General features: G+C 34.7%; 4 protein-coding genes and 1 non-coding gene across 11 annotated transcripts; 2 read left to right on the top strand and 3 right to left on the bottom strand.

The window, feature by feature from the left end:
• Positions 1-994: 994 nt before the first annotated feature.
• Positions 995-6,052, bottom strand: LOC111306826 (GTP-binding protein OBGC, chloroplastic-like). 6 transcript variants are annotated; one of them, XR_016332070.1, is made up of 7 exons: positions 4,991-6,052; positions 3,924-4,197; positions 3,340-3,631; positions 3,035-3,194; positions 2,027-2,135; positions 1,223-1,788; positions 995-1,109 (listed from the first exon to the last, which is right to left on the bottom strand). XR_016332070.1 is itself a non-coding variant. In XM_022904783.2 (6 exons), the coding sequence occupies exons 1-6, from the start codon at positions 6,025-6,027 to the stop codon at positions 1,693-1,695; spliced, it is 1,968 nt and encodes a 655-aa protein (XP_022760518.2). In that variant the 5' UTR covers positions 6,028-6,052; the 3' UTR covers positions 1,148-1,692. The 6 variants fall into 6 exon arrangements, 1 of the variants encoding a protein (XP_022760518.2); XR_016332071.1 differs by lacking the exon at positions 995-1,109 and having other exon boundaries at positions 1,148-1,470; positions 1,640-1,788; positions 4,991-6,046; XR_016332073.1 differs by lacking the exon at positions 995-1,109 and having other exon boundaries at positions 1,148-1,470; positions 1,640-1,788; positions 2,027-2,182; positions 4,991-6,037.
• Positions 6,053-9,189: 3,137 nt separating this feature from the next.
• On the bottom strand, positions 9,190-12,152 carry LOC111307461 (putative serine/threonine-protein kinase PBL22). Its single transcript, XM_089751902.1, has 8 exons — positions 11,666-12,152; positions 11,340-11,519; positions 11,003-11,235; positions 10,503-10,629; positions 10,339-10,410; positions 10,076-10,259; positions 9,850-9,985; positions 9,190-9,657 (listed from the first exon to the last, which is right to left on the bottom strand). The coding sequence occupies exons 2-8, from the start codon at positions 11,485-11,487 to the stop codon at positions 9,406-9,408; spliced, it is 1,152 nt and encodes a 383-aa protein (XP_089608028.1). The 5' UTR covers positions 11,488-11,519; positions 11,666-12,152; the 3' UTR covers positions 9,190-9,405.
• Positions 12,153-15,290: 3,138 nt separating this feature from the next.
• LOC111306824 (putative serine/threonine-protein phosphatase 2A regulatory subunit B'' subunit TON2) lies at positions 15,291-19,474 on the top strand. The gene is made up of 12 exons (XM_022904777.2): positions 15,291-15,564; positions 16,086-16,177; positions 16,279-16,341; positions 16,437-16,535; positions 16,689-16,847; positions 17,094-17,165; positions 17,314-17,446; positions 17,560-17,624; positions 17,738-17,813; positions 18,054-18,155; positions 18,444-18,636; positions 19,036-19,474. Exons 1-12 carry the CDS (start codon positions 15,423-15,425, stop codon positions 19,274-19,276), a joined length of 1,437 nt encoding a protein of 478 aa, XP_022760512.1. The 5' UTR covers positions 15,291-15,422; the 3' UTR covers positions 19,277-19,474.
• LOC149512676 (small nucleolar RNA snoR104) lies at positions 18,789-18,903 on the top strand. Its single transcript, XR_016332215.1, has one exon. It is a non-coding gene; the product is annotated as a small nucleolar RNA snoR104 (small nucleolar RNA).
• A 56-nt stretch (positions 19,475-19,530) lies between the features above and the next one.
• Positions 19,531-21,479, bottom strand: LOC111306825 (RING/U-box superfamily protein). Of its 2 annotated transcripts, none has more exons than XM_022904781.2 (5): positions 21,008-21,479; positions 20,785-20,922; positions 20,603-20,660; positions 20,228-20,481; positions 19,531-20,125 (listed from the first exon to the last, which is right to left on the bottom strand). In XM_022904781.2, the coding sequence occupies exons 1-5, from the start codon at positions 21,358-21,360 to the stop codon at positions 20,074-20,076; spliced, it is 855 nt and encodes a 284-aa protein (XP_022760516.1). In that variant the 5' UTR covers positions 21,361-21,479; the 3' UTR covers positions 19,531-20,073. The 2 variants fall into 2 exon arrangements, with proteins under 2 accessions (XP_022760516.1, XP_022760515.1); XM_022904780.2 differs by having other exon boundaries at positions 19,531-20,112; positions 21,008-21,478.
• Positions 21,480-22,244: the final 765 nt, after the last annotated feature.

Here is a 22,244-nt window from a genome sequence, read left to right as displayed (position 1 = left end):
GGAACAGAGAGGAAGTTGAGAGAACTGAGTTGGTAGAACAGAATGAGTTGTCCGAGTTGGCATGCAAGCGACAACCAGGAGCGAAGCCTGGGAAGAATGATGAAAAACAGTGAAAGCGAATCTAGGGGGTAGAAAAGGAAGGTTGGTCAAAGATTCATGGAGAACGGTTTGATTGAGATTGGACGGCTGAGAGTGACACTGTCCTTTGTCCTAGATTTAGGGCACACACCACGTGATTTGCTCCCGTATGCACACGCCTTCCGTTCGCTTTCCTTCATAGGGAATTACAAATGAGGGCGGTAGACCCAGAGTTATTACTTTGGTTACCATAATAGATTAATAATATAATTTGTTTATTAAAAAGAAATAAAAATTAAGGGTACACTGCACTGATTTTTAATTCTCTTTTTTTTTTTTTTTCATTTTCATTTTCTTTTGCTATTCTGGCATAATAATTAAAAAATTGTGAATAAAATAGCATATATATTGTGGATTATTATTTCATATTTATCGTCCATAAAATTTTTTAATTTCACAAATAAATTAAACAATTATCATGTGTAATATTTTAATTATATTAATTTTAAAATTTTTTAAAACATTTTAAAAATATATGTCAATTCTTTAATTCTTTAAATTTTACTCGCAATTTATTAAATAATTTTTAATATTATATTGTTATACTTTTATACGAGATAATTATATGAATATAAATATAATTTCTTTTTTTTAAGGAAAATGAATACAATTTCTAAGTACTTGCAAGTTAAAAAAAATTTCTGAATGGTTGTAGTAGGAAAAAATATATAATTTGTTGTTATTTACAGGAAATGGTTATAACTTATACCTTAAAAAAAATTCAAATTTTATTAGTTTTATATATTTCCTTTATTAAAAACTAAGAACAAGTACATGAATTAGAAATGATAAAATAATTCAGATTCATACAAAATTCTAGGTTTATCTAGGGTTGAAAATACCTATAGAAATAATTTGTAACTCAAAATTGGCTTTTATTTCTGAAATTTGTACATGATATAAGATATTCATGAAACCAGATTTATTATTTTCTTATTTGTAAAAGTTCCTTGCATTTAAAATTTTCAGCCCTGTCACAAAATTTAAGAAATTTGATGCAAAACCTGGATATTTAAAGGCATAAATGCTGTCTCCCATATAAGAATGAATTACATGCAATATTAAGAGAAAAAGAAATACTTACTTAAGAATGAAGGCATTGCCTCCAAGTCTGTTGGAGACTATAGATTGCAACTGTAATTACATTATCCAGGTCATACAACGAATTTGAGAGGAACTTGCCTGTCCTTCTGCACCAATATGAAGCAATATGAACATGGAGAAACAACAACATCATGCACTCCAATCAGCAAATTTCATCAAACTCCATGTCACCTCTCATGAATTTGTGGCATTGGTTAAAAACTAAATCAGGCAATGAATTTGGTTTATCTGGAGAGTGAATGTTGTGGAGTCAGTTTCGCATTCGTTAAAAACTAAATCAGGCAATGAATTTGGTTTATCTGGAGAGTGAATGTTGTGGAGTCAGTATCACATTCGTTAAAAACTAAATCAGGCAACGAACAGGCACTGAAACTGATGTGGATATACACTCCCCCACCTTTGCTAAACCTCCAAATATGCCAGTTTACTGACAAAATTTACAGACGCCCGTTACTTCCACTGGGGCCATTTGATTGACTCCGTTGATCTCTTCTTCATGTTTGGTGTACCAGAATCCTCAGCAGAATCATGCCACACCATCTCCATCTGATAAGGACAAAGCAAAACATAAAATTATTGGATAAAAGACTTGATATATCCATGTTTTTAATTTCTCTCAAATATTCTTCTTCACCAATATTAATCTAGTTCAACTACAAGAAAAAGGAAGCAACGGGAGAAGGGAAGGGTGGTGTTTTAAGTAGATAATTTATAGCTAGGTTGAGGGATCACAAGAAAATGGAACATGTCATCGATAACAATATATGTGGCAGTGTTAACAAACCTCTCCAACAATCACTGTGTCACCTTCTTTCACCCCAAGCTTCATGAGAGACCTATTCACTCCACAAGCCTCCAGGACATGTTGAAACCTTTTCTCAGAGTCTATGTATCTGTTTAATTGAGTGGCATGTTATCACAAAAGGAATAATGGTAACACCTGTTCACTTTGAAGCAGTTAACTTAAGTGAGAAACATGCAGTGACATAGTATATACTTTGGTCGAGGGCACTCATTTTAGTTGCCATTTGCGGTGTTTAGAACTAACTTTTGTAAAAGTCACTGCATACATCTTTTGAAATTAACAAGATTTGAGTTTTCAACAAAGAAATGTATATGATCCATTTACATATGGAAAACCAAATGGATTACACCTCAGTTCTACAATGTAAAATGTAGATAAAATTTAAATGAATCACTGAACAATTGACGAGGCCAATGAATACAGAATCATTTATAATTAATTACATGAAAATGTGTGGTGTCAAAGTGAAATATGCATATTGAGGACTTGAAATATTCAAAATTTATCCTCTGCATTGCACTAAAGGTTGCTTTTTTGTCTGATTTTACTGCACCCTTCTTCCTCTAGAAATTTAAAAGAGAAAGCATAGGAAAAGAAGGACTAGATAAGGGAGAATATTCATGTCCAAAGTGCTGATTAAGGCCAGAACATGAGGATTTAACTTAAGTCCATAAACTTCCATTCCAGGTATTTACCAGTAAAGTCTAAACTTTAAAGAGCTGTTTACCATCCAGCTGGTTGCATAATCTATAAGTCAAATACAGTTTTTAATGCAGCATAACACCTATTCAGTATTATATCCCAAAATTTATTTGTCACTTTACAAAATGATATGAATGAGATGAAACAAGTCAGAATAGGCTCAGCAGTACCAGCAAAGTGATATTAATATGATAAATTATGATAACATAGACTCACCAGAAAGACATTGACAACAAGTAGAGAGGAGAAGAGAATTGTAATCAAACATAAGAGTTCTTAACCTACCGCCAGTTTGTCATCTGAACAAAGCGTTGCAACCCAGCTCCAATTACATGCCAAGTATTGCAACTAATGTCATGAGTGATCTCAAACTCATTTATAGAGGAGCTACGCTGTTTATTTACCATATCAGCTACATGGTTCAAATCTACTGGATCTTGAAAACCTAAAGAACAGGTAGGACTTGTCAACAATGAATGCAAGGGATTCATGGATGATTAGGATTTATAAAATACAATTAGAATTTGGTAAATATAATTAAGGATGTGTACAATAATAAATTTAAAGAATCAACTTAAAATAAAATTAACCTTCAAATCCCTCATTGGATTCTTTAGGTTTTGGAAGAAGTTTGTAGGCAGCACAGATAACTTCATGAGTGCCCTCCCTTTTTACTGCACTCATGCAAAAAGTTTCAATTCCACGACCTTGTAGATTTTCCTTAAATGATGGCCAATTCTCATATGCCTCTGGAAGGTCCATTTTATTGTAGGCAACTACATAAGGCTTTTCAGCAAGTTCTGGACTAAACAATTCAAGCTCAAGTCGAACTGCATCAAACTCAAGTTCCAGTTGCTGTCCAGAGCCATCAACAACATGTACCTACGAAACAGAAAGAAAATATCAGATTCTCGTCAGCCTGAAAAACCATTTCCTTTACCCTTATTAGTTAGAAGACTAGTAGAAAATCTAACATAAATCCCATCCATTTCTTTCTTGGTGAAAAACATTAATAATATATAAAACTGACAGAAACTGAGCAAAGGAGATCAAATTTAATAGTTAAAGGAGCCAATAGAGAATTTAAACTGTCATAATGCAAGAGAAGCAGTTACAAATTAAGTCTTAATGAGCATGATTACAGTAGCTGCACTATAAGACAAGAAGTCTGTACCAGTGCTGAACATCTTTCAGTGTGCCGTAGAAACTCATGACCTAAGCCAAAGCCCCTGTGTGCTCCTTCAAGTAAACCAGGAAGATCAGCAACTACCATGGTAGAATCATAATCAAATGAAACTACACCCAGATTGGGAAGTAAAGTTGTAAAAGGGTAATTTGCTATTTCTGGCTGAGCAGCACTTATCACACTCAGAAGGGTGCTTTTTCCAGCATTTGGAGCACCCACTATTCCAACATCTGCAACCAACTTTAGCTCCAACTCCAGCCACCTGCTCAAGAATACCATCATCGCTAATGTGCATATTAGCAGAAAGAAAGAAACAGCCACTGCAAGATAGCACTGCACTTAGTTTCAGAGTGGAGCACTAAAAACAAAATGCATGATGCAAGAAAGCCTTGTTGAACTACTATATGGCTTCAAAAAAAACCGAACTGCTTGTAAACATTAGGAAATCATGAAATTCAAAACTTATTCACATCATACATGGTTTCTGAAGCATGCACCTTACTGATAGTTCAGACAACTTGGGCACATTGAACAACATGAACTTAAAAAGCAATCTTCCTTATTTGTCAAATTGACATCTCTCGTCTTTTCAGGTTTGAATGGCAAGAATATGTGGGTTCAAAGAATGAACATTGTAGGATCTTGACTGGCACTAAAAACAAATTGCATGATATGTAAGAAAGCCTTGTCAAATTGCTATATGGGTTCAAAAGATTTGAACTGCTCTGGTAGTAAACATTATGAAATCATGAATTTCAAAACTTTTTCACACATATAAGGTTTCTGAAGCATGCATCTTATTCTTATTGATAGTTCAGGGTTCAGACTACTTTTGCACATGAAAACAACATGAACTTAAAACCCAATTTTCCTTCTTTTCGAATTAACATCTCTAGTTCGTTCATGTTTGAATGGAAGGAATATATGACACAGTATATAAACTAACAACCAAAAACAAGCAATGTAAAAAATTAAAACTATAAGATGGCTACATAGGAAAAAGCAAATGCATTTATGATCCAAAAATATAGTAATGATCAAAAAAGAAAACTCACATTTCAGGACCCTCTTCTCCATTCTCAGCAATCTTAGGAACCTTATTATTCCCGGACTTAAACGAAGCATTTCCTCTCCCACCTCTCCCACCAGGCAACAATAACGCCCGCTGTCCCGGATACAACAACTCCAACAAAACCTCCTCATTCCCCGCCTCTCTAACCACCGTCCCTGGGGCCACTTTCACCACCACATCCTCTCCTTTCCTTCCACACATCATCCTCCCTTGGCCATGTGCTCCTCTCCCCGCCCTGAAATGCACACTATTCCGAAACGGTAACAGCGAATTCATTGTTCCATCAACTTCCAAATACACATTCCCTCCTCTCCCTCCGTCGCCTCCCGATGGTCCCCCTAAAGGTACGTACTTTTCGCGACGAAACGCCACCACTCCTTTCCCACCATCCCCTGCTTTCACGTAAATTTTGGCTCGGTCAAAGCATCGCATAACCGCCGGCACCCCTTTCTCCTTTACTTCCACCAATTCCAAATCATCAACCTCGTTTCCTGATAAATTTACGAGCTTGCCATCAGAATCGTAATAATAAACCTCGTCTTCTTCCTCCTCAAAGTCCAAACTTTCATCACCATTATAAAAACCCATGATATTCCCATCTAGGGTTTCGTCCTCAAAACCCAAACTTTGATTTACTTCTTCTTTTTCTTCATCATCATCGTCATCATCATCGGTGACTAACATTTCAGCTTCAATTTCAGACGAACCATTTTTGACGGCGAGCTTTGCGATGTCAGAATCAGAAAGCTTGATTTCATCGGATTCGTTCAAAGAAGGAACTTCGAATTCGAAACCGGAATCTTCTTTGGGAGGAAGGCGACTGTAAGTGGTGGCTTGGGCACCTAAAGAAGAAGAAGCAGGCGGAGGAGCACGAGGTAAAGAGAGAGACTTGAATTTATTAACTTTTTTGGGTTTGAATTTGGGGTTTGGGTTCTTTTTAGGAGAAGGTTTTTGGGTTTTAAAGCAAGCTTGAGCTTGAGGACGAGAAAATAAGCTTGTAGATATGGAAATGGAAGCCATTTTTTAACTATGAAAAGTTAACGGCAAAGATTCTTCTGAAGCGGTTTTTAAGAGGGTTTAAGAAATGGATATGGAGATCGATTACGCGCCACGTGTCCCTGCTGTTGGTGTTTTTTGCCCCTTTGGGCTTTGTCCAAATTTTGGATTTTGGAGTAAAGGGTTAAGGCCCAGTTTCCCATGTTGGATCACTTGTTTTGAGCTTTTATTTTAATAAGCTTGTTTCTATCGGTTTAAAAAATTATTTGTATATATTTTTATAGATTACACATTAAAACACAGGCAGGTCAATGCGTAAAGTTTCCATCATATATGGGATCCGAAGAAGAATTGGATTCACTGAATTTAATGTACTTAGCTTTACCCTATATTGTCATAAAAGATTATTTTTGTAACTCAAATTCGTAACCTCTAAATCACATTACAGCAATCTTACTATTGCACTAAGGCTCCCTTCTTATTTTTATAGATTATACGTAAATAAAATTATTGAATCTATAATAAAACTTACAATTTTTTATTTTAATGCAGTTAATGTATCTCTAAATTTTGTCAAAGTCTAATTATCTTGTAAGATACACTACCTACGTCGATATGATGCATCAACAATTTTATTTTCAAAATAATTCTAAAAATCGAAACTTAATTGATAAGAAAAATACTTTTTTTTTCTTTTATTAACTATAAATAATGAGAAACTCTGACATCATAGAATAAACTTTACATCCCAACATCAAACAATTGTATGTGATTTATAGGAAAACTTCATGTTTTTATGATTCATATGCATAAAAACTTGTAAGAGAAATGTCCAATGAATACACCATACAGACTTTGATGCAGTTGGCAGTGGAACGTAGCAAGTTGTCAAGTGAACAAGGTAGGGTTTCAATGAACAAAAACTTGCAAGAAAAGTGCATAAATTGCATACATATGAAAACATGTGGTCATAAATTTAATAATCATAAAGTAAATGGCCAAGGTGTAAAAACCCAAAACCAAATACGGGAAAAAAAAAACAGTAGTACAGATGTTGAGTTCTGTTCTGTCAGTTCTCTTTGACAGTTTAACTACCACTTCTTGTCTTTGCTCCTCAGGCTTCAGGTACCATTTACTTACTTCATTTATGTCTTAAGAATTTTGAAGCTTTTTATTCGTTTTTGTTTAGTTACATAATTATTATCTATATCTTTCAGCTCAGAAAATCTTGTCTGTAACTGTTGTTCATGAATCTTTCACTTTTATCATCTGGGTTTGATTGTACAGTTTTATTCTTGTTAGAATTCCTAGGTTGTGTTTTATTTTTATGTTGATATTTTTGCATGTTGTATATAAGTAATGCAAATTGCAATGATCAGATTTGTTGTCACTGTGGTGAATGTGGTATATCAATATATCTGTGATGAGTGGATATGTATCAGTAAAATTAACTTTGCTGGAAAATGATAAAAAAGAAAGGGATTTTAGTAGGGTAATGTAAAATCTTTATGGACCCCTTCCGCCCTTAATTGTAGCGGATCTTCGCTGGACAAAGACGGGACAAGCTATCTTGTGGGGGCAAAGTAGCTTAGCAATCGTTTGGTTTTATGTTTGGTTCTAGGTGATTCCTGTTTGAGACAGTCTATAATTATTGGTGATATATGGGGAAGCTGAATTTGCTGAAAAGCAGCAGGAAGTACAATTGATAAGCAATTCCGAATATTGGTGTTCAAAGTTGAAAAAAAGGGAATGAATGTGAGGTTATAAAAGGTTTAATCAAAGCTTTGCCAATACAGTGATTCCATATTGTGATTGTATATTGTATGGTCTATGACGGAGAATCAACAGTTTTGTGTTTTGGTTGAAGTTTGAGGGTTATGGAAGCATCCACTTGTCCATTTTGTCCATCTAAAAACTTTTAAATCTCATTTACTTTCAAATTTGTTATATCCAATCAAGACTTTTCTTCTTTATGTTCAAGTTCTGCTCATTTACCTTTTCCTTTCACTTAGAGGAAAAAGCACCTTTTCTTCTTTCACCGAAAACTGTAATTGATCAAGGATGTAGCTTACAAGGATTCACTACCGATTCACCTGTCGAGTCATTTCAAAATTATCACCTGAAGTGGTTTTGAAGAATCTTGGCACATGGTCCCCATGCTTACAAATGAAATGCAAGGTGGGGGGGAAGGTTTGTCATAATCATTGTCTTTATCGTCTATCGGCTGGGGTGATTTGATCTGCTTGCACCCAGAATCACTTTTAGCATTATGAGACAGGCAGGGCCATATGAGCACCATTTAGTTCACCTTTATTTGCTAGGATCCCTTTGAGCAAACCTTCTTCCTGGTCACTCATCTAAATGGACCAGCAACCCCAGTTTCTATGGTGATTTCACCCGAAAAGTGAAGTTGTATTATCATGTCCTAAGCAGCAATTTTATTCCGGGAAATTGTCTTTTGTAAAAAATTGTTATGCTTATTTTGTATATGACATGCATCATAGCTTTGACAAATGTATAGACATGACCAACAGGAAAACAATTACCACTATGCATGATTTAGTTGTTTGTTATTAAGTCACTGAGAATTTTTGGTCCTTGTTTAGGAACTTTTACCTTTCTGATCAGCATCTTAATAGTCCTATGAGAGTATATCAAATATATTTACCTAATTCTATCGTTTGGCATCGTTATGTTTTTTCTTTTATTGGCTCAAATAGCTTAATTACTTGCTGTTGTCCTGATGCTTCTTTTACAGGATCTGGAACAAGGGGAAGAAATTGTTGCAAATGTACTATAGCCAGGAGCTTTTGGAGGCATCTACGCACAAAACAAAGACCAAGCTGGCAGAGTGATTAAGACATTAGAATGAGATGTCAATCTAGAGTATGAAAGCTATCTCTTAAACACCATGCATGTATTTGAATCATCTGTTACGTTACTTAACATACTTAGTTATAGTACTTTCTTTTCTGTTTGCATTGATGACTCTCTCATTGCTGATTATGATAATTATGGAGAATTTCCTACCTAAATTTGCTATGGAATTGATTGGCTGGTCTTCTCTTTTTGATGTTTTCAGCTTGTATGATTCTTATCATGAGCAGTACTCAATCTTGTTCTTGCGATTATTGTAAATGACTTGTCTAGTTGATGGATAAATTCACTAGAAAAGTTCATAATTGATTGATATATTAATATTACAGATTTATTATGCATCATTTGAAAAATCAGATCCATAATTACATTTCCATTTCTTTACAGCAGCTTGACACCCTACCCGGCTAACCCCCCTCCCATTCTCTTTCTCTCATTACCTTATAAACAGTTCAAGTGGTTTTTTTTTAACTTTTTGTAAGCCTAAGCTTGGCCAAGGACTGACAAACTCCATTGGAATCCTCTTTATTTCGAACCAAATAGCTCACTGCCTAGAGTGATTTTTGCAGTGCCCTCACCCCTGACTGTTGTCAGTTCCATCTCTTTTTCATGGATCCTCTCTAGCTCAACCACAACCATGTTCATATTCGGCCGTCCCTTTCCCGGAAAACTCATGCATTTTAGTGTCAGCTTGATCAAATCCCTAATGCCATCCATGGTGAAGCTTCCAACTAGTCGATGGTCCACAAAATCATTGGAACTCAGCCGTGATTGTACCTTCAATTAGTGAAGCAGTTGAACAAAAGTTACAGAATTGAGATGGTGAATGCTTAAAAGTAAGAGTAGAAAAAACACAAACCATTAGGATCAAGTATAAGATATTCTTTGGTTAATTCCTTTGATCTGTGTTTATGACTCCAAAAATGAATGAAAATTCCCCTTGTAAACCAAGTATACTAGCCTGCTTACCCATTGGATTAAGCTTTCATTGGATCCTAGGTAATTGATATGCACAGCCTCCTCCTGTCCAGTTATGAGCTCCAAAAGAAACACCCCGAAGCTGTAGACATCACTCATTTCTGTAAAGCTCCCTGATACTTCCACCCTGACATCGATGCACAGGATAAACTAAGTATAGGTGAAGATTGTTCTTTCCACAACAGAAACAAAATGCAATCAGAAGAAATCAATTTACTCTGGATCTTGGAAAACATTGATGCTAGACGTTTGAGATGGACCTGCTTCTTCTATCTTTTCAAGTAACATTGAGACCCCTGCATCTGCAACCTTAGCAATGAAGTCCTCATCAACCAAGACATTGGCTGTTTTAAAGTTCTTGTGTATCAAGGGAGGTTTCAGGCCATGCAAATGGCATAAACCTGCATTCAATAAACATAATTCCTCAATTTGAAACATGTTTTACTCTAGGTTTCCTTCATCAATTTCTTTTAGATTCACCTCTAGCTGCCCCCAGAGCTATCGATAGCCTCAGCTTGAACTCCAGTCTAGTTGGAGCCTCTCGTCCGGTATCTGCCAAACAACAGATGGATGTGTTTATTTTTATTATTTATTTTTTTTGCATTAATGATCATGAAAAATCTATGTTGTTAAATGAGTCATACCATATAGATGGTTGCACATGCTCCCGTTTGGTAAATACTCATAGACCAACATTTGAGATCCACCTTCTTGGCAGTAACCTAGAAGAGTAACCAAATTTCGATGTTGAATCTCTGACAAATAGATTACCTGTTTGACACTCTAATATGTCATTTTCTATTGGAATTGTCTGATTTTGAAGCTGTAAGAAAGATAATGTTGAGCTTCTTCATTAAGGGTTCAATACCAGAAAATTGTTCAACAGAATGAAACTGTATTGTACAGTCTTATAAATCAAGTGGAAAAAAAAAAGTAAAAGAAGCTGTCTGCAAGTAACAGAATCACATATCTCAATCAACTTCCATTATTACCTGGGGAATGACTTTTTGGATCTAACTGTTGACATAATGAACCAAGTGAAAAAGTTAAAGCATGTAAGAGGGGGTGAGGGATTTCCAATTTGTAATGCACTTGACAAAGATATCTATCAGACATAAGCTATATAAGTCAGAACAGTTTATACCCCTGCAACGACCTCCTGTCGAGGAGCACCAGGATGTCTTTTGATAGCCACAACAATGTCACGAAGCAAACCTTTATATACCGGACCGAAACTGCCACATCCGATGAGATTACTGTCAGCAAATTGCTTGGTAGCTTGTTCCAACTCTTCCAGTATGAACTGCCTCGCTCCTTGAGGTCCATATAAAGATTGGCCAGCACTTGAACTTGGTCCGGCTCCTCTATTCCACTCCACTGCAGTGTTGGAGCTGTAGTTAGTAAAATATTAACTCAAAAACTTTAGAATGAATTGCTACAGTGTTTTTTTTTTTTTCACGTTTGTTGCAATGAAACCTTACTTAATGCGGATGGATCCGAAGAGCCTGTCTCCGAAGTTCTATTTGAAAAGTTCTTACATGATTTGTAAAACCAAAAGAATCCCATGGCTACAGCCACGAATACAAGTGCCCCAGCAGCTCCTCCAACTATAGTTGCAATCTTTGACATCTTCTGTTGACTTGATCATTGAATCTGTGATACTGAAGAACCATAAAAAGATAAACCTAAATATTTAAGCAAGCAAAGCTTAGCAATCAAAAGGTGTAGAATAACACATAGATAATCCAATTATATAATTGTGAAACTGAAGACTAGTTTTCAGATTTAGGAACTCAACATTCATTACCTTCTACAGGAACCAGAGATCAGGTGGTCCTTATGACTTAACTTTATTTAAATAGGCATTTGAGCATTGCCAATATTCCTAGTACACTTTTGGTGCCGAAAAGTATTCAGAAAGCAAGCTGGCTGATCTTAAGTAGAAACTTGGGAAACTGATATTTGGTAAGGTTCCATGCTGCTGAAATATGAATAAGAGATCGTAAGACAACTCATTTGCTTGTCAGAGTACCCCACATTTCTGTCCAATGTTAAGCATCTCATCAACGTGACAATGGAGAAGCCATGTCACTGAAGACTATCCTGTCCTTTCAAACCTCTTTCTTTTTTTTTTTTTTTCCTATTTGCTTTCGTGGGAGTGGAGGGTGATCTTGAAAACAAATATAAAAGCTCAAACCAGAAGTTATTGCCCTATACCTTAATGCTGATAGACTTATTGTTGGTACATATTTGGCGTTGATTCTTCTAACCTTTTAGACTCTTAACTCAAACCTAAAGTGCCAATAGCTGAACCAAGAGTTTTGATTTATGGCAAGAACTTCTGTCAAGTAAAAGAGAAGGTGAAATCTTTGGACCCAGAAGTAAAATTAATGCCCATGTGGGGTGTTGATATACAAACTGTAAATATTTTGATTTTACTAAGTGGATGTGGACGGGAAAGAAAGTGACTTTAATTAGACAGGCACTGGAAGACATAATTATTGAAGGGGGATCAAAAGAAAAAGGTAGTTATCAGTATATCAAATTCAAGTCTCTTCCCTGAATTAACTCTTAACTTTCCTTTTTGCCTCTTTTCTGTCATCTTATCTGGAAAGACAAGAAGGGATACCTATTTTTGTACCGAGAGATGGGACTCTTCCATAGATGGGGTCATTGACAGCTGCACAAACAAGACATTACCACAGCAAGTATAACAGGCTCTCAGTTTCCATGCTTGCCAATATTCTTGACTTTATTTCTTAAAGACTGAACATTATCAGCTTTGGCAATATCAGTTAACTTGATTATCCTCTCTTTATGACTGCATTTGTATGTAGTTTTTATTTTCTTCTGCATATGGTTGAGCTGTGATCATAAGGTGGGGAAGGTTTTGAGCTGTATAAAGCTCTCTGCTCTTTCTCTCATTTATTTATTTTGTTCTTTTTCATGTATTTGTTGTGTTTTGTGTTGGGTTGGAAAGCATATGGAGATTGGTTGAATAAGATTGTCTGTTTCTGCAGGTTTAATTGTGAGCTGAGTACAAATCGGCCAATGTCAGATACGGACCATGGAGAAAATCACAGGGGAAGTTTTGTTAGCAATGGTAGATTTCTCAGACAAATATGTTGTCTCAGACTTTGGCAGCTACCTAACCTTGATATTAGTGCATAACCTTTGTGCTGATCAGATTGGAATTCTTTAACTTCATTCATGGTCCTTCTCTTTGGTATCAGCCCTAAACTCACCAAACCAAAACTATTTCACATCCATTAAAACCACTCTGCTGATCATGAATCGCCATTCGATTTCTCTTGTGGTCATTGATCAGTCCCAATGAACGGAGTGAGAGTTACACCATCATTACATATATATGCCTTGGAATGCCAATAAGATCTTCTGCTAGGGGACCATTTTAGGTATAGTTACATGATGAATGAGCCAAGACCAGGAAGATTTAATTCTACATCTTGTGGTCCTTAAAATGTGTTAAACTACGTAAGATTTAACCATTCTTGGATTGTATATAATCTTTGACTTAGGATCGCTACCGTTCAGTCTAATTTTCCCAACAATATGGTATTAGAACTTTCGTTGCACCTAACAAATTGGTATCATTGCTCTTTTCTTGTTAAAGAAGATAAAAAATCCTTCAGGCTCAAGATTGAGAATCCTGAAATCAGACTCTTTTAAACTTTGATGAAAAACCCAAGTTTGATTTTGGTTTTCTATACACATTGTTCAAATTTTCTCCTTACCCAAAAAATTTTTTTTTTTTTCTCAATCCAGCTGCAAGAAAAACACCCTTTAAAAATGAAAATGACAAAGGTAATCATCATGTCAGAAAAGTAATCTTTTCTAACAGAAGTGTGTTAGTTTGTTACCTTAACATATATCATTACAAGAAGATACAAATCAGTTGGCATTATAAGCTTCATGTCATATGCTTTTACACTATTAACTATCTTTTCTACTCATCTTCTGCCAAAAGGAAAAGAAAAAAAAAAAAAAAACCCAATAAAAGCACCAAAAAGGACATGAAATTAGAGTGACAAAAATCAAGTTTTGAGGTTCAAATTCCAAAATGATGTTCATTATTAAAAGCTTGTTGATGAATTTGGAAATGGAAACTGACATTTTTGTTATTACTTGATCAAATTTCTCCCTATGAACACAACATTCAGGCAAAAAAAAAATTTTTTTTTTTTCATTGTTGAATGAAGACAAGTGGAAATTATTTTTCAATGTCCAAGTACTTCCTTGATACTTCTGCCTAGTCTAAAAGCTATTAAAAAAATAAGAGAACAAATTCTGTTATGAATTGTCTGCATTTATAATAAAATCCAAAGGGACTGAGACTGGGATCTGCGATCAGAGGGTGGAGCTTTCAATCCAACTCAGCTTGAAAAGTATCTTTTCCTTCCAACTTTGTTTCATATTTGATTGCTACATCACATCATTTCTTCTCAATAGCTTTTACCAAAAATGCCATTCTCAATATTTACAAAAATTACATATAGATTATCTAAACTTCAAGACTTAATTTAATTGATTTATAAAAATACTTAAAAAAAAAAAACATAAGATAAATTAATTAGTTACCTTGTGAAAAAAAATATGTAGGTTAATATCTATATGCATGTTGATTCATATAAATTAACTAAGGTTTTGTTTGGTTGATATTTTTATTTCTTATTATTATTCATTTGTTATAAAAAAATTAAATATATCAATCAAATGAGACTTATAAACCATGTTTTAGTGACGATGGTATTTTATTTATTTTGATAATAAGGAAACATTTAAAAACAATTTGAGTTGGAGTGACAATCAGTCATTAATGAATTGGTTAGTTCATTTGGTTGTTATAAGAAAAACCAAATGGCAACAACTATTCTTTGTGTTACTCATTGTGGTATCTATTTAAAATTGTTTTTTTTTTTTTACTTGCAATCATTAGAAATTAGATATGATATTAAAATTAAGAATTTAATTTGTTTTTATTAATAAAAATATAATTAATTTAATATAAATATTTAAAATTTTCTTATTTAAATAAATTAAAATACATTGTAAAGTTTCATGACTTATTTTATTTTTTTAATATTTTAAATTTTGCTCAATTATAATTATTTCCTAAAATTAAGATACAATTTTCAAATATCTTTCTCTTTGGACTTTCTAAAAAATTATATCTTTTTATTGCATTGAAGAAACATATTTTAAACTATGTGACAAAAAAAGATAGGTGACCGGAAAAATTCATTAAGATCGTACTATTTAAAAACTTACAGGCAAAACGCAGCATTTCAAAAAACTTATGGGAAAAATTTATAAATATAGAAAGTTTAGGGGAAGCCCTTTCAATTTCTGTAAATTACATTAAAAAAAAAAACAGAAAATTAGAAAAAGAAAGGGAAGCACTTTTGTCCACCACAGCAATTGTTTTTACACACATCAGAGAAACTGAAGAGCTAGGGTTTTGGAGTTTAATCTCCATTTTTTTTTTTTAATTCAGAGTTAGAAATTTAAATCGAAAATCGAACTGGGTGCGAGTCAACTCAGCCATGTACAGTGGGTCCAGTGATGGTGAGAGCCACGAGGCCGCCACGCAACGGAAGATACCACCAGCTTCGTCGATGCTTTGGGTCCGAAATCTTCGCCGGTACATCGGATCTGGCGACGGACTCGGATCCGAAGCTCTAATGGGTCCGTTTCTCTAGTCTCTCTCTCCCCTTCTTTTCTTTAATTCTATCCTTTTTTTATTTCATTTATACGTTTCAAAATCTACATTCTAAGTTTCTCTCCTTTACTGAAATGTAGGCTTATAGTGTTTAAACTTTTTGTGATTTTGCTTAATTGTGATTACTATGGGTTTGGACTATAAATTTGAGGGTCTTCTTACTTAATTTTGAGTGTCTGAATTGATAAGCATAGATAAAGAATTCATGAGATATGAATTTTAGTTATAATTCTTGGTTCTAGCTTATGTCTTTGAGAAAGATTATGGAACTGGGTCTTTTTCTTGTTACAAGCTTTGTAGTAAGGTAATCCTAGCTTGTTGATACTTCAATTGTTCATATATGCATTATTTACTGATGCTTGCCTGCAGACATGTTTACATTTCTGGTTGAAATGCGGATGTAATAGTTTTACTTCGTATTATTGAGATCTATGTTTGTTTCCTTGTTATCAATTCTGTTTTTATGTGTTGTTTCTATCTGTTGTAGAGCTTGAGACAAAGAGAATCTTGCTTGATATATTTAAAGAGAAGCAGCAGAAAAGTGCTGAAGCTGGTACAATACCAAGTTTCTATAAGAAGGCATGCACCTAATTATCTTTTTTTGTTACTTTTCAATCCCCCAATTATCATGAACTCAGTTTTCTTTTTTTTTTTTTTTATTGTGTTTGTGCTTGGTTCAGAAGCCTGAAGAAGGATCCATCAGTCATAGGGTTCAGAGGCTAGCGAAATATCGATTTTTAAAGGTAGAATTGGTTTTTTCTTTGACAGTTTGTTTTAGTTCCTAATCGTCTACTGCTCCAATTTAGTCATTGCTCACATTCTTAATTCTTCATTGCAGAAGCAATCTGATCTTTTGCTAAATGCTGATGATCTGGATGCCATGTGGGTTTGCTTAAGAGAAAATTGTGTTATCGATGATGCCACTGGTGCTGAAAAGGTCTATATTCTCAGTCATCATATTCTCCTTCATTTCAATGATTTGCTGTAGGGAATTGAAAATGCTGAGCTACTTTTAATTTGTTATTCACAATTGTGAAATTATACTTGTCTCAGCTGTGTTCACAGCTTGACTCATGCTTTGAAATTGCAGATGAACTATGAGGACTTTTGCCACATTGCCTCTGTATGTACAGAACAAATAGGTCCAAAATGTCGACGCTTCTTCAGCCCATCAAACTTCATGAAGTTTGAGAAAGATGAGTCAGGAAGAATCGCCATTTTGCCCTTCTATCTTTATGTGATGCGCACAGTGAGTCTTTATTTATTTCTGTAATATTTCAAAATGTTACTAATTTTTATTATAATTTGCAATCTTTCTTAATTATGTGCAAGTATTAAGATCAGTTCCTTATCGATTGTGGCTTTGTTAACTAAAAATGTCAGTCCAAAAACCATAATGTTGAAGAAACCTGTATATCATCTACTTTTATTTTTTAATTTATTCTTATCATGGAAGTGGTTTCTTGACTGCTGTTTACTATTTGTTTTTCTTCAGGTTTCTCTAACACAGGCCAGAATAGATATGAGTGAGCTTGATGAAGATTCAGATGGTTTCCTCCAACCCCATGTAAGGATTCTTTGCTTCTTGAAGCATTCAAGTATTTAAATGATCTTTCACCATGTGATCTCTGTTTGGATTTACTACCACTCCACTAACAGTTTGTTTTTCACCATTTCTCATTTGTAAGAACTATTACTACGTTTCTATTGTACAGGAAATGGAGGCCTATATCCGTGGTCTTATTCCTAATCTGGCACAACTACGGGATATGCCTGATGCCTTTGTTCAAATGTACTGTCGCATTGCTGCACACAAATTCTTTTTCTTTTGCGATCCTCATAGACGAGGTCTGCATGTCCAAATTTTCTTACCAACATGGAGTTCATATCTTATCAATTTTAACTAGTTTTATTGCTTCCACTGTGCTATTCAAATAGTCAGCTTTAAGTATTTCTTTCAGGAAAAGCTTGCATAAAGAAGGTGTTGCTTAGCAACTGTCTCCAGGAATTGATGGAACTACATCAGGTACATTATTGATGAATATGTATCATAGATATACCATCCTTTTTGACTTAGGTTTGACAAATTATTTCTTATTTTAAATTCTTTTTCTTTTCCCTCTTTAAAATTCTGTGTAGGAAAGTGAGGAAGAAGTCACTGACACGGAGCAAGCTGAAAATTGGTTTTCCTTGACATCTGCACAACGCATATGTGGTGAGTGCTTCGAACACTTTCAGTTTTGGTAGAAATTGCCCTCTTATCTTTATTGTTTTAGTTTATCTGCTCTTTAGAACATATACAAACGACCTCTGATGGAATGGTGGGTCATAAATTGCAACTTCTTATGCTTCCCGTTGTTTGAAATGAGGTTTCTTTCTTGCTATTTGGAAACCGCTTAAGCATGAGAACTATATATGAAATAATATTGAACTAACTAAACGCTTTCTTCTGTAGATATGTTTCTTGCCCTTGACAAGGATATGAATGGAACACTGAGTAAGCAGGAGCTTAAAGAATATGCAGAAGGAACTCTAACTGAAATTTTCATTGAAAGAGGTGGAATATAAGACTATTTTTTATGTTTTTTTTTTTCAAAGTATACCAGGATTTCATATGTTTAATTCTCATGGGTAGTTGTTACCTTAAAAGCTGTTCTTTAAAACAAAAAATGGAGTTAAACTTTGGGATGCTCAGTAAACCCATCATATATCTTCTTTTACTCAGAAGCATCATTTGAGTTTCTCTCCTTCTGGTGTTATTTAGAAGTTGTAAACTTACTGCTATTGTGGATTGGTTTTGTAGTTTTTCTACTAATTTATTTTGCATTTCTTATGCCTCCAATAGTATTCGATGAGCATGTTCGCCGTGGCAAAACTGGTGCTGGAAATAATCGAGAGATGGATTTTGAAAGTTTTCTTGACTTTGTTCTGGCCCTTGAGAACAAAGACACCCCAGAAGGGTTAACATATTTATTTCGTTGTCTCGATCTTCATGGTAGGGGATTCCTCACAACAGCAGATATTCATTCGCTTTTCAGGTAAAGACCTCTTCATATATTAAAGTAGAAGTTTTATTTTGACTATTATGGTTCCAATCTTTATTAGGTGCTTTTGACCTGTCGCTAAGAGCTAAGAGTTTTATTTCCTCTCCTGAGCTATCATACACATCTTGAAACATGGAAGTGAAGAAGGGGGGCATCAAAGAGATGAGATGTTTCCTGATACAATCTTCCTATAAAAAACTCTGTAGTTTCCTTGTAGTACTTGAGCAAGTTTCTGCAAGTCTCGCATCTCCAGAGACATGAATGTTGAACCCTAGATTAGCTTTGGACTTGAAATTCTGATCTTCATTGACAGAGGATTACTGATTTATTTTAACATTTACCAACTTTATAAGAATTCATCTGAAAGAAATTCTTATTCTACTCTTGAAACAGAGATGTACACCAGAAATGGATTGAAGGGGGCAACTATGAATTATGCATCGAGGATGTGAGGGATGAAATATGGGACATGGTCAAGCCAGTTGATCCACTGAGGATCACACTGGCTGACCTCCTGGCATGTAAACAGGGTGGGACCGTGGCCAGCATGGTCATAGATGTGCGAGGATTTTGGGCTCATGATAACAGGGAAAATCTTCTCCAAGACGAAGAAGAGCCAGAGGAAGAATCATGATTGCATGTCTGATCAAAATGCTGCTTGTACTAACAAAAACCTGTTTGTGAAAGGCACTTGTAGATCTTGCGAGATGTATTATTTCATTGCATTGCTGCGTTTTGCAAGATTGTATGATAGGAAAGTTTGTCTGTACCAAAACAAATGCTTATGAAATTCGATTCAATTGCTTACAAGATTGCATTAGTTTGATCTTCATCGTACTTGTATCAGGTTGTCATAAAATCTGTAACGCATTTCATCAAATTACAATCTACAGCATTAAATAGCAAAATTGTTGTATAAATTACTTCATAATTGCAAATCATTTCACAGGAATGTTGAATGATAGGGAATCAAAATATGATAAACTGTGCCAACGAAACATTTACAAGAATATGTTGGTTGGCACCAAGCCCGCCCCATATCTGACAAACATGCTTAATCTCTCATCTCTTCGCCTGCTTCTTGGTTCTTCTCTCAACTTCAAGCAAAAAGATTGTACTGACCAAGTTTCTTCTCTCGGGTAAATCACAGCTTCCAAATTTTTTGATTAATCCTTCACTCACTAAGCTGAGTCATGTTACATGATTGCTTACGCAACTGATAGGGCAGCCATAAGCAGACTACTGAGAAGTTCAAGCAAAGCCCCAAGTAATAGACAACTATCCACCATAACAAGCTGTGAAAGAACTGATCTCTTAAGCCCCAGATATGGCATGCCAGCTCATGGAAAAGGGTGCGGGATGAGATATCAGTTAAAACAAGACGCAACTTTGCTAAGCATCTACTCCTACTGTCTATACTCGACTACTGCATCATATGTTTCGATGGTAAAAGAACTCTCCGCAAAGCATCTGAAGTATATTTCTTAAAGTTAATAATAGCAAAGAATCAGACAAATGACAAATAAAGGAAATCTTCCAGCAAACTAGCAAAAGTTAAGAACGCAAGCAAAGGTGTATAATTCACCTGAGTTCATGCCAAAACATGTTGGTTCGATCATGCAAGAAAGGTTTCAAAGGAGCAAGAAAATCGTGTTCGATACCAAGCTGTCCTGAAGAGCTATCATATTTTCCTTGATGTCTTGAAAAGAAAAGTGAGGAAACAACATGAAGAATGATTGATGGATCTGGATCACCAAGGATAGCCTCAAGCTCCCTTCGAATCCACGGTTCTATTCTTTGCAGAATTTTCTCTTTCTCAAAATCATTCCTGGGTATATTCTGAAAGCCAAAAGATAATACATATCAAAACGATCCAACTAACCCTTCCCTGCTAGACTAAGGTGCCAATCAAGCAAAACTGCAAACCCCAAAGAACTAAACCATGTCTCAATGAGCTTACCTGCTGAGAACTAATCCTAGGAGATATAGGCACGGCTTGCAACCGTCGGTTATACACACTGAAAGAAACCCAAATTTCCCATCAGCCATTTTCCCATAATTGGAGTAACTCTCATTGACATAAGCATATAAACAGATAGGCTTTGCTTTAACTAAATTGTAAATATTATCCAAGGAACCTACCTGGCACGCCATTGAAGCTTCCTTTCGGCGACAACATGAGGCGCCACGGTCCCTCGCCTCCCAAATGATCGTCGCCAAGGCAACTGCCTCGTTCTCCAGTTAACACTGTTCAGTTCTTCCCTTGTTCTTTCAATAACCCTAAACAAATTGGAAAATAAATAAATAAATATATATATATATAAGTATAACCTAATAATCAAATTAATACGAGAAAAAGGTTTACCGTCGACGATTAGTTACGGTGGACCGAGGTAGCGGAATGACCGGTTTGCCCTCGCGGGGAGCTGGTAATTGCTGTTTGAGGAATTTCGGAGAGGAGAGATCGATTTTGTAGAACCAGGAATCGAAGGTGGAATTGCAGAGAGGGCACTTCCTTTTCAAATCGCTCCACTTGCAAATGCACTCCAAGCAGTATGCGTGTGAACAAACTGTAAGAACCGCCGTTCGGCGAGCGACGAGGTTTCTCAGGCATATCGGACACGTTTTGCCGACGATTGCAGGCGAAATTACCCTCCGCATGAATTTCTCGATCTTCGATTTGTCCGATGGTTTTGCTGAAGACGATGTTGAATCCATTGGAGAAAGAAAAGACGACAAAGAAAGAAGTTCTCTGAGAGTGGTTTTTACGTAGTCGCTGAAAGTCGGTTGTAGCCGTCGCGATAAACAAAGGCTAAACCATGAAAACAAAAAGTTTTAGGAAAAACTTTGATTTTTTATTAATTTTATATTTTTCTCTTAATTAGAGTTTGGCCAAAAGATTGTTAAAATTGTAAATTACTACATTTTTCTTTTGGTTTTTATAAAGGCTAAATTCTAGAAATTATAGATGTCAAATGAAGTCCAAAAGAATGCATGATGGCTTCTAAATTCATCGTAAAAAATTCTTTTTACATTTTCACTTTTTTTTTTCAAAAATACTCACATATCAATTTTAAATAAAAATTTTATCTTTTATACACTTCAACTTTAAAGCCCATGAAAATGACTTTTTGCGTAAATTTTCGAAAATTTATTTTTAAAAATTTTAAAAAAATTAAAAACTTTATTTTTAAAAAATCTTTAAAATTTTCCAAAATAAATTTAAAATTTCAAAGTCTTTAAAACTCTCATAAATTCAATTTTGAGAGCTATAAAAGCTTTTCAAAAATCTATGTTTAAGAAAAAATTTTCATAAATTTATTATTGAGAAATTAAAACTCAACAAAATATATTTATAAACTTTAGACAACTTTTGCATTGATTTAAATCAAATTAATCAATAAATATGTCAAAATCTTATCTGCAATCAATGAAATACTCAAGTAACTTATAATTCAAATGTTGATTTGGTAATTTTTGGGTTAAATTTGGATTAAATTTAGATTGAAAGTGAGATAATGAAGAAGAAAATAAAAAAGGTATGAAATGAAATATAATTTTATTAGATATGATGTATTTAAAAAAATAAAAATTTTTATTTT

The sequence above is a fragment of the Durio zibethinus genome, chromosome 22 (assembly GCF_047325235.1).
Source record: "Durio zibethinus cultivar Kanyao isolate XHJ-2024 chromosome 22, ASM4732523v1, whole genome shotgun sequence".
Taxonomy (NCBI): Eukaryota; Viridiplantae; Streptophyta; class Magnoliopsida; order Malvales; family Malvaceae; genus Durio; species Durio zibethinus.
The sequence above is the reverse complement of the archived record's forward strand: the minus strand, read 5'-3'. Positions and strand labels throughout refer to the sequence as shown.